General features: G+C 37.8%; 1 protein-coding gene across 1 annotated transcript; it reads right to left on the bottom strand.

The window, feature by feature from the left end:
• Positions 1 to 878: 878 nt before the first annotated feature.
• Positions 879 to 7,958, bottom strand: LOC130189706 (neuronal acetylcholine receptor subunit non-alpha-3-like). The gene is made up of 6 exons (XM_056408640.1): positions 7,914 to 7,958; positions 6,878 to 6,987; positions 4,428 to 4,941; positions 3,028 to 3,218; positions 2,044 to 2,236; positions 879 to 1,163 (listed from the first exon to the last, which is right to left on the bottom strand). Exons 1-6 carry the CDS (start codon positions 7,938 to 7,940, stop codon positions 1,032 to 1,034), a joined length of 1,167 nt encoding a protein of 388 aa, XP_056264615.1. The 5' UTR covers positions 7,941 to 7,958; the 3' UTR covers positions 879 to 1,031.
• Between the last annotated feature and the right edge of the window lie 8,582 nt (positions 7,959 to 16,540).

Genomic DNA, 16,540 nt, shown 5'->3' with positions numbered 1-16,540 from the left:
TGTCATTTACAATATTTTGCCGGGTTCTTTTTTGTTCAGTGAAACTGAAAAAATCAACAAAAAGTAAAAAAATAATAATAATAGTGCAATTTGCCATATATTTTATTGAAATTTGCAAACTTATCTCCACCATATTTCTTATTTAGATGTTTTTGTAAAATAGTCTAAACATTTTTTAGGATGTGAGAAGCTAATGGTGTCGGGTCCAATGCAGAAGCTTCAACTACCATGATGCATTGTGAGTAGTTTTGTCGACTGAAAAATAATGTACATTTCAGAGTTCTTCATGAAGGCCTCTTTCAGGGAACAAGTGATTAAGGTTAACGATGTGCAGCTGGAGGAACTTTGTAAACAATGTTTTATTTACATTATAGAAAAAATGAGTTTGGCTACTTTGATGAGTCAACAATGTTGATGAAATCTTGTTAAACAAAACAACTCCATGATTTATTTTTTATCTCCAATTGTTATTTGTTCTTTGCTTTAATTTCAGAGTACATTGAGAAATTAAACATGTGTAAAAAAAATTTTAAATGGAGAAATTGACGTGTTTTAAAAACCTTTGACCGGTAGTGTATAAATATATATATAAATATATATATATATATTTATTTATTTATTTATATATACATATATATCCCCTATTATACTGTTTATACAGGTGTTTGCTGCCGCCTCGTGGCGATACTGTGTCATTACATCATTAAACCCGGAGGGGGAAGTAATCTGTGTGCTCCTTTCAGCCGATGTTTCCTGGCACTCTGTTTGCATCGTGTTTTATTTAGTAATTAGCAAACAGTTGGTACAGAATCCTGGTGATGTGTGAGATGTTTATTCATAGTCATATATTACTCCGCGCTGCATCAGTGGCAATGTGATAGTTTTGATTTATTTATTGGACAAATGGCCTCGACAACTACAGTTCAACTCATTACAAAATGCAAAATCATAGTTTACAACTGCTACAAACAAATAAAATATGTAATTTGTGAATAGTTTATTGAACTTCTGGTTAAGTTGTGTGTTGTTCATCAAGGTGTGCTGAAGAACAGCGTCAGAGCGGGGGTGAAGATGAGGACCGTTCCCAGTATGGACACCGTGAGGAAAACCCAAAGGAAGATCCGGTCCAACACCTGAGCCACGAACTTCCAGTCTTGAACAACCTTAAAGAGACAGAGAAAAATGTGTATATATATATATATATATATATATATATATATATATATATATATATATAGATAGATAGATAGATAACAGAGACACAAAATAAAGGCCCCAGGTGTGAATCTGTGTCAACCTCAAACCCTTTTCTTGTAAGCAATAACTTTTTATAGCAATTATTGAGCAAATAACAAACTGAAATAAACTAGAATTACTCCTCCACCTCTGAGATGTCGTTAATTTTATTCTATCTAAAAAAAATTATGAAATTGTCAAAATGAATATAGTAAATCCTAAACAAATGCTAGTTTACAAAAAATCTAAATAAGAAATATGGTGGAGATAAGTTTGCAAAATGCACTATTATTATTTCTTTTTTAACTTTTTATTTATTTAAGTTTTTTCAGTTTCACTGAACAAAAAAAACGCGACAAAATATTATAAATGATAAAAAGAAATCTTAAATAAATAGAAACGAACAATGAAAAAATGATAATTAAAATACAAATAAAGAAAAGACAAACAATTAGTTACGTTTCTACTGTCTATAAGTTTCTACTGTCTGTCTTTTCTTTATAGGAAATCCTAAATTTATGTAAAAAAACTGTGACCTTAAACTTTTCATCAAATTCTTCTCAGTTCATCCTCGAGTCCACGTCGACTGTTATGAAATATTTTTTTAAAAATCCCTCCAAGTATTTGAGATATTGTGTTCAAATAAATGGGAAAAGACAGAATCACAACCACGAAAACACACACAGATAATGCCTCAGGCCACCAATTAAAAACAACACGACTTTCATCCCGTGTCTGCCCACACACACACACACACACACACACAGACACTCACACACACACGCACACACACACACACACACACACCTCTCGTATGAAATGCTCCTTTTTGATGTGACGGCTGATGTAGCGGACTGAGCTGGTGGCTTTCTCCAGCATGGCCGCCCAGGCGTGGTTCTGGTCCTCCTTCCCTCGGGGCGGGGCGCCCCCCCTCCTCCCCCCCACACCTTTACGGGTCTTCAGCTCGGGGCTGCGCATCTCCATGTCCGCAAAGTGGAATCTGAAGGGAAATTTGACCTCCGACTGTTTATTTTTATTTTGCATAGTTATTATTATCAAAAGAGTTCGACGACATTTTGGTGAAATATATTTATTTGCTCTCTTCGCCAAAAGTTCGATTGATACCACGAGATAGGAAGCTGCCATCGGGAGACTGTTAGCTTAGCATGGATGGAGACTGGGAACAGGTGTATCAGCTCACCTGGCTCATGTCACACGTTATATCTGGTTTAGGAAATATTAAAAAATGACAATTTTCTTTATAATGAAGGCTGCATTTCTTGGCCAGGGCCAGCAACTTCTTTGGCTTATGCTAAGCTACGCTAATCTTCTATCCGCTATATTCTGCCCCCTCTGGAACTCTCTCCCCAAACTCATCCCAGACTGCACCGACCTTTCCATTTTCATAAATCACAAATCAAAACCCACCTTGTTTATTCATTTTAATTTTAGTTATTTTTATTGTATAGATTTTAGGATGTTTTAAATATCATTGAGCACAATTATTAAGGCCCGTATTACTTCCTTGTAATGTTTTTTATTACTTACTTTTAATAGTATGTATTACTTAATTACTTAAAATATGTTATGTAAAGTGTCTTTGAGTTCCTTGAAAAGCACTATATAAATTAAATGCATTATTATTATTATTATTATTATTATTAACTCTTGGACCGAAAGCAAATAAGCATTTTTTCCAAAAAATATTTAACCATTACATTTGGTCCTATCTTCTTCTTCTTATTATTATTATTTTATTATTATTATTATCATCATCATCATCATCATTACCTGTCGGTGTGGCCCCTCATACACAGCAGTCTGGGCAGCCTCTGGAGGAAGAGGCTCTTTACCCAGGGGGCCATGGGGTGGTACGTGGCGGAGGAACGGTGGTGCACATTAATGACGAAGACGGTGATGATGATGGAGAAAGTGACGAAGATCATGATGAAGAGCAGGTATTCTCCAATCAGTGGGATCACCTGGTGGATGAACAATGTAAAATGTTACTATATCATGACCAGGAAGTTTGGATGAGGTGGTAATGACTTTATAAGGATACATTGGTCTATTTTTTAATAATACACATTGACTGCATTTGAATGATACACTACATTAATTTGCTTTAATCACCATTTATCTTGTTAAAATATCTCTCCTGTGGCTCTGGAGGGTTATTTGTACGCGTCCCTTTAACAACTTTCATTTATGTTATCGAAGTTTTGAAATCTTGATTATTTTCTGGCAGTTTGGTAACATGAATTACACTTATTCACTAAGACTAGGAACACAGTTAGTCATAGTGCGAACATTATATAAAAGTGTAGCATGTTAGCATTCAACGATTTGCCCATTGGCACTAAACTTAAAGTACAGGAGAGGGCAACATCACTAGTTGTGCAGATTATTGCTTGGAAACTAAAATATAGGAACATTTGGACCTCAAGATGGCGGCAGATGGAAAGTTAAGCAAATTCAATTAAAATACGCCCTCTGCAAAACTACCCACAATGCATCATGGTAGTTGAATTTTCTGCATTGAACCCAACGTCATTCGCTTCTCACATCCGAAAAAAAAGAAAATCTAAATAAGAAATATGGTGGAGATAAATTTGCAAATCTCCATAAAATATATGGCAAATTGCACTATTATTATTTATTTTTTTACTTTTTATTTATTCATATTTTTTAAGTTTTTCAGTTTCACAAAAAAAATCAAAATAAGAAATATGGTGGAGATAAGTTTGCAAATTTCCATAAAATATATGGAAAATTGCACTATTATTATACATTTTTAAACTTTTTATTTATTCATATTTTTTCAGTTTCACTGAACAAAAAAGAACACGACAAAATATTGTAAATGACGAAAATAAATATAAATAATTAAAAATAATAATTAAATAAAATAATTAAATAAAAATGCAAATAAAGAATAGACAGAGATGCGTAGATAAGTTTCTACTTATGTCTGTTTTTTCTTTATAGGAAATCCTAAATGTTCATCAAAAAACTGTGACCTTGAACTGTTCATCAAATTCTTCTCAGTTCATCTTGAGAAGAGTTGAGATGCAGTTTAAGTTGCAGTAATTAAGTGGGCTGTGGACATAATGTAATCAATATCACACATTATAAGATAGATTGAAGAAAATACAGCCCATTAATAAAAAAATAGGCTTTTATTAACCCACCTTTGAAGATGAAGGGATGATCTCTTCTATGAGGAGGAGGAACACGGTGAGCGACACCAGCACCGACGTGGACAGCGACAGCTTCTCGCCTTCGTCGGACGGCAGATAAAACACCAGCACGGTGAGGAAGGAGAGGCCGAGGCACGGGATGATGAGGAAGAGGGTGTAGAACAGAGGCAGTCTCTTGAGGATGAAGGAGTAGGTGATGAACGGGTACCAGTACATCTCGTCCCGCCTGCTCCCCCGTTGCCCCGTGGCGTTCAGGATCTCCCACTCCCCGTTATCGAAGAAGTCCGTGCGGTCCACGTAGCGATCCACCAGGACCAGGTCCACCGTGTTGCCGTCATAAGTCCAGGAGCCGAACTTCATGGAGCAGTTCTGGCGGTCGAAGGGGAAGAAGGTGACGTCCATGGTGCAGGAGGACTTGTAGCTGGCCGGCGGCTTCCAGGTGACGGTGCCGTCCCAACGCACAATGGCTTTGGTCATCAGGGAACCCTCGAAGCGACCGTCCGCACTGGACGAAGACGAGAAGAAACAGAGGAAGGATGAGGTCGTAAGGTCATTAACACACGTCGTATTGTCGATATGATTAAACCATAGACACAGGGAGCAAAGGGTGAAGAGACTTGCTCAAGGACACATCGACTATAGGGCGGGGATTAAACCGCCAACCCCCTGATTGGAAGATGGACCAGCTAACCACTGACTCATCATCGTTTTGTCTATCAAATAGAGAGTTGATGTGGGACAGTGAGGACACACGTTACCCTGCAATCATCACGGCGTGAATGTACATGAGCGAAATATCAAAGAAATTATTCATGCAATTTATTAGCTTTATATAGTTTAGTTTAGAATATTTTGACAAACAAATCTAAATAAAAAATATGGTGGGGATAAAAAGCAAATTTCAATAAGATATAAGGTAAATTGCCCCATTATAGTGATTTAAAAAAAATGTAATCTTTTTTGTTTGTTTCACTGAACAAAAAAGAACCCTAAAAAAAATCATAAAATTTGAAAATGTAAAAGGTTGCACAATTTTTAAGTAAATGCACAGAAATAGTTAAGACTATTTTACAAAAAAATGTAAAGGAAAAATATGGTGGAGATAAGTTTGCAAATTTCAATAAAATATATAGCAAATTGCACAATTATTTATTATTATTTTTCAGTTTCACTGAACAAAAAAGAATATGCCAAAACAATTTTTTTTATAAATACACACAAATAGTTTAGAATATTTTACAAGCAAAATCTAATTGGAACATATGGTGGAGATAAGTTTGCAAATTTCAATAAAATACATAGCAAATTGCACAATTATTATTTTTACTTTTTTGCAGTTCCTTCCAGTGAACAAAAATGAACGTGACAAAACATTGTAAATGACAAAAAGGAAAACTCAAATAATATGTTAACATCTTTTTAAGTTGCTAATTTTTTAAGTCAATACACAGAAATAGTTTAGACTATTTTACAAAAAAAATGTAAATGAAAAATACGGTGGAGATAAGTTTGCCATTTCAATAAAATATATGGCAAATTATTCTTATTATTTGTACTTTTAACTGAACATAAAATAACGCGACGAAAATGACAAAAATAAAAACTTTAATAAAAATGAAAATAAAATTGCACCATTTTTTAAATTCAATTCTACATACTTTTTTCACAGGCGTGTTTCCTCTAGGTGGCAATCTGAATCAACTTAAAAGCTCTTCACTCATCACATTGATGGAGGCCCCCCCCCCTCTCTATGGGCCCCCTCACCCCACAGGTCCCCGTATATAGGACTGTCTCAGAAAATTAGAATATTGTGATAAAGTTCTTTATTTTCTGTAATGCAATTAAAAAAACAAAAATGTCATGCATTCTGGATTCATTACAAATCAACTGAAATATTGCAAGCCTTTTATTATTTTAAATATTGCTGATTATGGCTTACAGCTTAAGAAAACTCTAAAATCCTATCTCATAACATTTTAATATTTCCTCAGACCAAGTTAAAAAAAGATTTATAACAGCTGAGTGTTTGTCAAGGCTCAGGAAACCCTTGCAGGTGTTTCGAGTTAATTAGACAATTCAAGTGATTTGTTTAATACCCTACTAGTATACTTTTTCATGATATTCTAATATTTAGAGATAGGATATTTGAGTTTTCTTAAGCTGTAAGCCATAATCAGCAATATTAAAAGAATAAAAGGCTTGCAATATTTCAGTTGATTTGTAATGAATCCAGAATGCATGACATTTTTGTTTTTTTAATTGCATTACAGAAAATAAAGAACTTCATCACAATATTCTAATGTTCTGAGACAGTCCTGTATATATCCCCCCCCCCCCCCCCCCCTGGTAAGACGCTGAAGAAACATCAAAAAGGAAAATTGATGTCAAAGCATCAGAGTCATCATCCCCTCTGAATGCGCTGCTGATGTTACGTAACTCACTTCTCATAGAGGACGATGTCGGGCAGCCAGATGCTCTCTGAAGGCACTCTGATGGAGGTGATGCCTCCGTAGTCGTCTGGGTTCCACTTCAGCTTCAAGTCAACCCACTCCTTAAAAAAAATAAACAACACCGCATGATGCGTGGCATGCTTTGACGTTCAGCTTAAGACGTCTTTTAGTGCATCTTTTTTCATGGAATTTATTTGCTTTTTATAGTTTAATTTAGACTATTTTACAACAAATCTAAATCCAAAATATGGTGCAGATAAGTTTGCCATTTCAAAAAAATATAAGTAAATACTACATTGTTTTTTCACAGGCATAATTCCTTGGTTGTCCCATGTTTTCTTGTTGCTTTGTCCATATATGTCTTGCTTTAATATCTTATTATTGATACCCTTCAACGCTATATGTTTTGATTTTATATACCTTTTATATACCAAGGATGACGGTTAAGAGTGCTGTTAAGAATAGACGTGCAGAACAAAGTTACTTGATGAAAGTGAAGAATAAGACTCATTTATCAAGCATCGTATATGCTCATAGAACGTAGACAATAATATAAAATAAAATATACATATGATTATATGATAATCACAGACAGGGATTTCCCCCACATCTGCTGTTCGCATTTATTTGAAATATTACATTTTAATTCATGAATATCTACAAAAGAAATATACAGTATAATTAAATTTAGATTTTTAAAAATTGTATGTCATTGCACTTATAGAAACATGTGGATATAAAGAAAGATATTTGCATAAAAAATGCTCAAATAATTTGGACTTCAATTAATTGTCTTTCAGTAAAAGTATACACAACAACATATGTGACATTAAATCTATTTAATGTTACATATTATAGCCATATTATAGCCAATTAGACATAAAATACAATTGGCTATACCAGAGCATATTTAAATTCATGAATCTCACCACATGTTTATCAAAACCTATCCACCTAAAATGCTGCACACAGATATTAAAATATCCATTAACAATTTTAAATATGCAGTTTTTAAAGATATTTTTACCTGCCAGAGCCAGACATTTGTCGTCATCAGTTGGTTCTTTTCATCCTGCAGGAAAAAAGACAAAGAGGAGGTTGAGTTCACTCTTTATGCATCTTTATGTTGCTCTACTATGAACGATAAGAGAGGCGGATGAAGGAGGGGAGGAGCAAACCACAACGTGGAAACCAAAGATAGAGTGGGATGAAAGAAAAAACTTGAACCTGGAGAAACAGAACTTTTTTGGGGGGGTTAATTGCTTCTCTCGCTTGCCGCTAAGGAAACCCACTGAAACCGCCGGGGGGGTTAAGTGCCTCGCTTCAGGGAACGTCTACAGACATGAGCGAGACAAGCACCAGATACTCAGCGGCCATGTACAGTATCTTTATATTTTTACATTTTTCTGTGCACATTTGTAAATTAAATATATTTGTGAATTCTTCACATTTGTAAGTTGAATATATTTGTGAATTATTCTATGCAGATTTGTGAGTTAAATATATATTTGTGATTTGTTCTGTGTGCATTTGTAAATCGAATATATTTGTGAATTATTCTGTGCACATTTGTGAGTTAAATATATATTTGTGAATTATTCTGTGCACATTTGTGAGTTAAATATATATTTGTGAATTGTTCTGTGCACATTTGTAAATCGAATATATTTGTTAATTCTTCGCATTTGTTAATCGAATATATTTGTGAATTATTCTGTTCGCATTTGTGAGTTAAATATTTATTTGTGAATTGTTCTGTGTGCATTTGCAAATATATTTGTAAATTGTTCTGTTCGCATTTGTAAATCAAATATATTTGTGAATTATTCTGTGCACATTTGTGAGTTAAATATATATTTGTGAATTGTTCTGTGTGCATTTGTAAATCAAATATATTTGTGAATTGTTCTGCACACTGGCAATACTTGCACAGGCACAGCTGCCTCATTTTCTCAATACGTATCGACAGAGAAAGTGAAAAACAAAAAAAGAGAAAGGCATGAAAAGGGGAGAAGAGGAAGACAACAATAGTGACACATTTCTGGAAGTCAGAGATGTTCAAGGTAAGTTGTTGAGCTTCTGTAAAGAAAAATCCGACAGAAACATAAAACAAGTTAAAGTACAGAAGAGAGAAACTCCATGGATACTCTGAAATAGTTTGTCTGATAAGTTAGCTCGAATACCACAAGATGGCACTCTAACTCATACATGTTGACTCTTTGTGGCAGAACGTGACCTTCTGTGTAATTGTGGGAGTAGCTGTGTGTGTGTGTGTGTGTGTGTGTGTGTGTGTGTGTGTGTGTGTGTGTGTGTGTGTGTGTGTGTGTGTGTGTGTGTGTGTGTGTGTGTGTGTGTGTGTGTGTGTGTGTCTAAATAATACATGCAATCTGGTTCCTCTCAGCCTGATGGCCTCATTATTGCTCTGCTCCTCTGTCAGACCACGTTGGACAAACAACCTTCGTCCCTCGCTCTTCTTTTTATTCTCTCTTCTGCCCGTTTAGATCTATCGTGCAGCCTTATTCACTCCTTGTTTATGCTCACTTGTGTCCTTAGTGGTGTAACCTCCGTACTCTACTTCCTCTGTTCACCATCACAAAAAAAAAAAATCCATAAAAATAATAGCATGAATAGGTTTACTCACAAATTACAAAAACGTGGTATATTTAAAGTTGGTAGTTATTAAATGTGCTTTAAATACACTGTTTCAATTCTGATTTAGAGCATACATTTTGAAATAAATAAAAAGTATATACAAAATATATATGTAAAGAAGTACATTTAAGTAATTGCACAGAACTTACACTTAAAGTATATTTTTCTGAAAATATATTTCTCGAAAGTTATACTACAGTACGATTATTTTTAATGTGTGTTTAAAGTTGAATTTTTAAAAATAGGTGAAAGGGGAACTTTAGTATACTTTTTATATATTTGCAGAATTTTTGATATATATATCTATATATTATAGATATATATTTGAAATGTATTATTGCTATTTTAATTTTAGAGAATACATTTTGAAATAAAAAAATAAATAAAAATTATATACAAAATATATATGTAAAGAAGTACATTTAAGTAATTGCACAGAACTTACACTTAAAATATATTTCTCTGAAAATATATTTCTCGAAAGTTATACTACAGTACGATTATTTTTAATGTGTGTTTAAAGTTGAATTTTTAAAAATAGGTGAAAGGGTAACTTTAGTATACTTTTTATATATTTGCAGAATTTTTGATATATATATATAAATATATATATATTTGAAATGTACTATTGCCATTTTAAGTATATTTTAAACACATTAATGTATTTTTTTACCCATGAACTTCATTCTATAACTTCCCACGACTTTTTCCAAATAATCCCCCGTTCTGCATATTCCTGTGTGTCTTAGTGATGACGAGTTTCACTTCATCTCTTCCATCTTCATCTCTCATTACTAAAAAAACATAACGATTATATCCTAAGAAAACTGTAACAGGATTTCATTAACCATGTTACAGACGGTAATGTTATTTCCTTCGGGGTAGCTTCAGACACACAAGGGGACTGTTTACTGCGTCGCTCTCCTGGAAGCATTAGAGCCTCCATGTCTGGTTCCACTTTGCTCAAGGGCACTCGGGATGCGATTAATGCAGAGTCTGTTTAAGATACCCCTCCATCTAACTCATATTAATAAAACACATAATGTATGGCATGGATAGAGCCAGAGCCTTTCAGGACAACGAGGTCACGTCCTCAGCATTCTGCTTTATTTATTTTTCCGATTGGCTTTCCAAAGGTCAGCTTTCCTATATGGATTTTCCTGATGTCGTTCCGCCTCTAAAATGCAAAGTAATCTCAAAGGCTGCATACAAATAAGATGGAGAATCAAAATATGTTGAGTACTCCATACAAATGAAAAGAACTTCCGTATTTATTTTGCTGAGATAATATCCTTTGTCCTTCACTTCTGCTTTGTTATATATTTCATGTAAACCTACATCTCTTTCCCATTTCATTAAAATAAAGGAAACTCAATAGCAAGAACTGGCCTTCACGATGACCGTACAGGAAAAAGGTTGTTTTTCTTTTGGGTTTAAAGGGGTTTTAGGTTTAAAAAATAATAACTTTATTTATATAGCACCTTTAAAAACAGAGTTTACAAAGGTTTTAGGTTTAAAGGGGTTTTAGGTTTAAATAATAATAATAATAATAACTTTATTTATATAGCACCTTTAAAAACAGAGTTTACAAAGGTTTTAGGTTTAAAGAGGTTTTAGATTTAAAGAGGTTTTAGGTTTAAATGGGTTTATGTTTAAAGGTGTTTTCGGTTTAAATAATAATAATAATAATAACTTTATTTATATAGCACCTTTAAAAACAGAGTTTACAAAGGTGTTATGTTTAAAGGGGTTTTATAAATGGGTTTTAGGTTTAAATGGGTTTTGGGTTTAAATGGGTTTATATTTAGACAGGTTTTAGGTTTAAATGGGTTTTGGGTTTAAATGGGTTTTGGGTTTAAATGGGTTTATATTTAAACAGGTTTTAGGTTTAAATGGGTTTTGGGTTTGCCGCTCTTGTTGCTTGGAATTAGCTGCAGACTGATTTGGGTCTATGGGTACCGGTTCTCTTTAGGTGTTTTTTAAAAATGGATTCAAAGAGTTGACTGTGTTTTTTTGGACTGAGGTATGTGCAACTGTGTGAAATGGGATAAGATGACTTGAGTCTTAGCTTTGGTTTTTACTCATGCTGTGATCTTTTTTTAAATATTTTATTTGTATTGTCTGTCACTGTTTTATGTTGTAGTTTTATGTTGTAGTTTTATGTCTGACACTTCGTTTAATGTGCTACACTTTTGTAAAGGAGATTTTTAATTTCAATGAGGCGTTGATGACAAAAAAATGAAAAAAAAACGATAAATTAGATTAGGATAATTTCCCCAAAGGTATTCGTGCAGATGAACAGACACGGAGATGCAGCATGTGGTTCACAAAGGAGAGTTTGTGTATCCTGGCGTTGTTTCCTCACCACGTCAACCAGCTGCGAGATCTTGAGTCCAAAGCACACAGTGATGGTGTCGTTGGAGTGCAGCACGGGCCGCACCCACTTCTGGTAACCCCTGAAAAGGTTCCTCAACAAGGAGTCCTCCATCTGGGCCAGAGACGCCACGTCTTCCTGCGCTGGAAAGAGCCAGAGGAAGGAAATAAAGATGAAGGACTAAATGAGAAAGAGTGTTCACAGGAATATAGCTCTATGAGTATGATTATAGGCTGAAATACAGTGTGTCTGAAGCTAACGCTACCGCTAAGCTAACATGCTGCTTTAGCTACATGAGCTGACTGTCTGAATGAATCCTGTGCAGATGCTAATGGAGGACTGATATTAAATTCATGTTTTACTTTCTTTCCATACTCCCATACGCTGTGTGGACGTTGCGTAATTCAACGCAGCCACGCGAGCAACTCAGTGAGGTCGTAAAAAGGCTCAAAATGACGGTGCTAACATGCTAATGTTGAGCAAGACACAAAGTCTTCCTGCGCTGAAAAGAGCCAGAAAAAGAAAATAGAGATGAAGGACTAAAGAAGAAAGATTGTTCACAGGAATATACTGTCGCTATATGAGTATGATTATAAGCTGAAATGCAGTATGTCTGAAGCTAATGCTAACGCTAAGCTAACATGCCGCTTTAGCTACATGAGCTGTGTCTGAATGTCTGAATGAATCCTGTGCAGACACTGATTGAGGACTGATATATTTATATATATATATATACATATGTTTACCTTCGCATTGAAAATGCGGAAGGTTATGTTTTGATCGGCGTGTATTTATTTATTTATTTATTTGTATGCGTGTTACTCGCATAACTCAAAAAGTATTAAACCGAATCGCATGAAATTTGGTGGGATGATTGGTTATTATCCGGGGACCATTTGATCAGATTTTGGGATCGATCGGATCAAAGGTCAATGTCAAGGTCATGAAAAGGTCAAAATCTTCTTTTTACCATAGCGCGGTCAATTTCTATCCAATTGACATGCAACTAATGCCAAAATGTTCATAATTCAATGCCCAATCTTGTGATATGTGAAGGTATGCGCTCTACCGAGTGCCCGTTCTAGTTATTCATGTTTTAGTCCTGCTTGGCTTTCCATATTTCCATACATTGTGTGGACATTGCGTAATTCAACACAGCCGCTCGGCGAGGTCGTAAAAAAGGCTAACAATGACAATGCTAACGTGCTAATGTTGAGCAAGTCACGGCCGCCTGGGGGAGGGGGGCGTCCAATAAGTCTGGAATTGAGATCTTAAAATGTTTACCACAGTATTCTTCTGTGTTATCTTTCGCAGTGGTATTATATTACAGTATTACAACATCAAAAAGGAACACTACTCCACTCAAATCATGATTCTCCCAGTTTTTTACTCTGTTAAGGAACATATATTAAGTACTAAATAAAATTAATACAGATTTGTTGGGTCTATATATGAATGGTAATGAGTTATAGACCAGTATGTGTTAGCCTGCATGTAATATTCATGAGCACCAGATGTGTGCATACATGTCAGCTACTTCCTCCATGTTTAAGAACATGTCAAGACACTTTTAGTCGTGCACGAACAAAGTTAACCACCTCCCCAGAGTCTGAGGAGCAAGTGGAGGGAAAATGCAAGTCGGGGCCTCAGAGTCGAAACACACACACACACACACACACACACGCGCACACACACACACACACACACACACACTGTCAACCCTGGACTGACAGCTGCCGGGTGAATTCATGTGAGCTCCCCCAAGGCTGACGAAATGACCACGCTGACATGACCACCTCAGACAGAACCATCGCCAGGGGAGACGAGCTGAGCTCAGAGCGCCGTGTGCATCCAGGCACAAGACGTATAATAGTCAGAGGAGTGACGCTCCACTCGGAGCAGGAGACGTAAAGGAAATAGCAGGAGAGACAAAGACAGGAAACACATTTTAATACAGTTTTTATTTGTGTGGTTTTCCTATTTAGAAATAAATAAACATCTTACAATTTAAACATTTTGAAAATTGCATTTGGTACACCTCATGTACGTCTTGATTCTGCAGCCATTATTTCTGCATCGTTGTGCACGCTTCAGTCCATCATCTCAGGATGAGCCCGGCTCCTGGTCTACATGAAGCTGGCTCCTGGTCTACATGAAGCTGGCTCCTGGTCTACATGAGCCTGGCTTCTGGTCGACATGAAACTGGCTCCTGGTCTACATGAAGCTGGCTCCTGGTCTACGTGAAGCTGGCTCCTGGTCTACATGAAGCTGGCTCCTGGTCTACATGAGCCTGGCTCCTGGTCGACATGAAACTGGCTCCTGGTCTACGTGAAGCTGGCTCCTGGTCTACATGAAGCTGGCTCCTGGTCTACATGAAGCTGGCTCCTGGTCGACATGAAGCTGGCTCCTGGTCTACATGAAGCTGGCTCCTGGTCGACATGAAACTGGCTCCTGGTCTACGTGAAGCTGGCTCCTGGTCTACGTGAAGCTGGCTCCTGGTCTACATGAAGCTGGCTCCTGGTCTACATGAAGCTGGCTCCTGGTCTATATGAAGCTGGCTCCTGGTCTACATGAAGCTGGCTCCTGGTCTACGTGAAGCTGGCTCCTGGTCGACATGAAACTGGCTCCTGGTCTACATGAAGCTGGCTCCTGGTCTACATGAAGCTGGCTCCTGGTCGACATGAAGCTGGCTCCTGGTCTACATGAAGCTGGCTCCTGGTCTATATGAAGCTGGCTCCTGGTCTACATGAAGCTGGCTCCTGGTCTACGTGAAGCTGGCTCCTGGTCTACATGACCCTGGCTCCTGGTCTACATGAAGCTGGCTCCTGGTCGACATGAAACTGGCTCCTGGTCTACATGAAGCTGGCTCCTGGTCTACATGAAGCTGGCTCCTGGTCTATGTGAAGCTGGCTCCTGGTCGACATGAAGCTGGCTCCTGGTCTACATGAAGCTGGCTCCTGGTCTATATGAGCCTGGCTCCTGGTCTACATGAAGCTGGCTCCTGGTCTACATGAAGCTGGCTCCTGGTCTATATGAGCCTGGCTCCTGGTCGACATGAAGCTGGCTCCTGGTCGACATGAAGCTGGCTCCTGGTCTACATGAAGCTGGCTCCTGGTCTACGTGAAGCTGGCTCCTGGTCTACGTGAAGCTGGCTCCTGGTCTACATGAAGCTGGCTCCTGGTCTATATGAGCCTGGCTCCTGGTCTACATGAAGCTGGCTCCTGGTCTACGTGAAGCTGGCTCCTGGTCTACGTGAAGCTGGCTCCTGGTCTACGTGAAGCTGGCTCCTGGTCTACATGAAGCTGGCTCCTGGTCTACATGAAGCTGGCTCCTGGTCTACATGAAGCTGGCTCCTGGTCTACATGAAGCTGGCTCCTGGTCTACATGACCCTGGCTCCTGGACTACATGAAGCTGGCTCCTGGTCTACATGAAGCTGGCTCCTGGTCTACATGAAGCTGGCTCCTGGTCTACATGACCCTGGCTCCTGGACTACATGAAGCTGGCTCCTGGTCTACATGAAGCTGGCTCCTGGTCTACATGACCCTGGCTCCTGGACTACATGAAACTGGCTCCTGGTCTACATGAAGCTGGCTCCTGGTCGACATGAAGCTGGCTCCTGGTCTATATGAGCCTGGCTCCTGGTCTACATGAAGCTGGCTCCTGGTCTACATGAAGCTGGCTCCTGGTCTACATGAAGCTGGCTCATGGTCTATATGAGCCTGGCTCCTGGTCTACATGAAGCTGGCTCCTGGTCTACATGAAGCTGGCTCCTGGTCTACATGAAGCTGGCTCCTGGTCTATATGAGCCTGGCTTCTGGTCTACATGAAGCTGGCTCCTGGTCTACATGAAGCTGGCTCCTGGTCGACATGAAGCTGGCTCCTGGTCTACATGAAGCTGGCTCCTGGTCTACATGAAGCTGGCTCCTGGTCTACATGAGCCTGGCTCCTGGTCTACATGAAGCTGGCTCCTGGTCTACATGAAGCTGGCTCCTGGTCTACATGACCCTGGCTCCTGGTCTACATGAAGCTGGCTCCTGGTCTACATGAAGCTGGCTCCTGGTCTACATGACCCTGGCTCCTGGTCTACATGAAGCTGGCTCCTGGTCTACATGAAGCTGGCTCCTGGTCTACATGAAGCTGGCTCCTGGTCTACGTGAAGCTGGCTCCTGGTCTACATGAAGCTGGCTCCTGGTCTACATGAAGCTGGCTCCTGGTCTACGTGAGTCGATTGATTTTTTAAATGTTTTAATGTAGTTGTAGTCTGATTGAACGATGTCACCCTGAGAGTTAACATGGTTACAGGTGTGGTTCTCGTCCATCGCAAGGTGAGTGGAGTGTGAATTGTTTACTTGTTCACACACACACACATACTTTTCTTATAATAAAGACAGGTAGCTCAATGGATTTGAATACACAGACGTTACTTGTTAGTAACATCAATTCATTGTTGGGTTTGTTTGTTATTCAATTAATTCTGGATACCTCAAAATCACAAATGTGGCTCAGAGTGTTTACAATCTGTCGACACACATCCTCTGTCCTGGGACCTCATATCGGATCAGAAGAAAACTCTATTAATAGTTTCTACAATTTAGTACAGTAGGAAAAACATAAACATGTGTTTTCT

Source organism: Pseudoliparis swirei, chromosome 24 (assembly GCF_029220125.1).
Source record: "Pseudoliparis swirei isolate HS2019 ecotype Mariana Trench chromosome 24, NWPU_hadal_v1, whole genome shotgun sequence".
In the NCBI taxonomy this organism is placed as follows: domain Eukaryota; kingdom Metazoa; phylum Chordata; class Actinopteri; order Perciformes; family Liparidae; genus Pseudoliparis; species Pseudoliparis swirei.
Note: the sequence above shows the minus strand (reverse complement) of the source record. Positions and strands in the feature narration are given on the sequence as shown.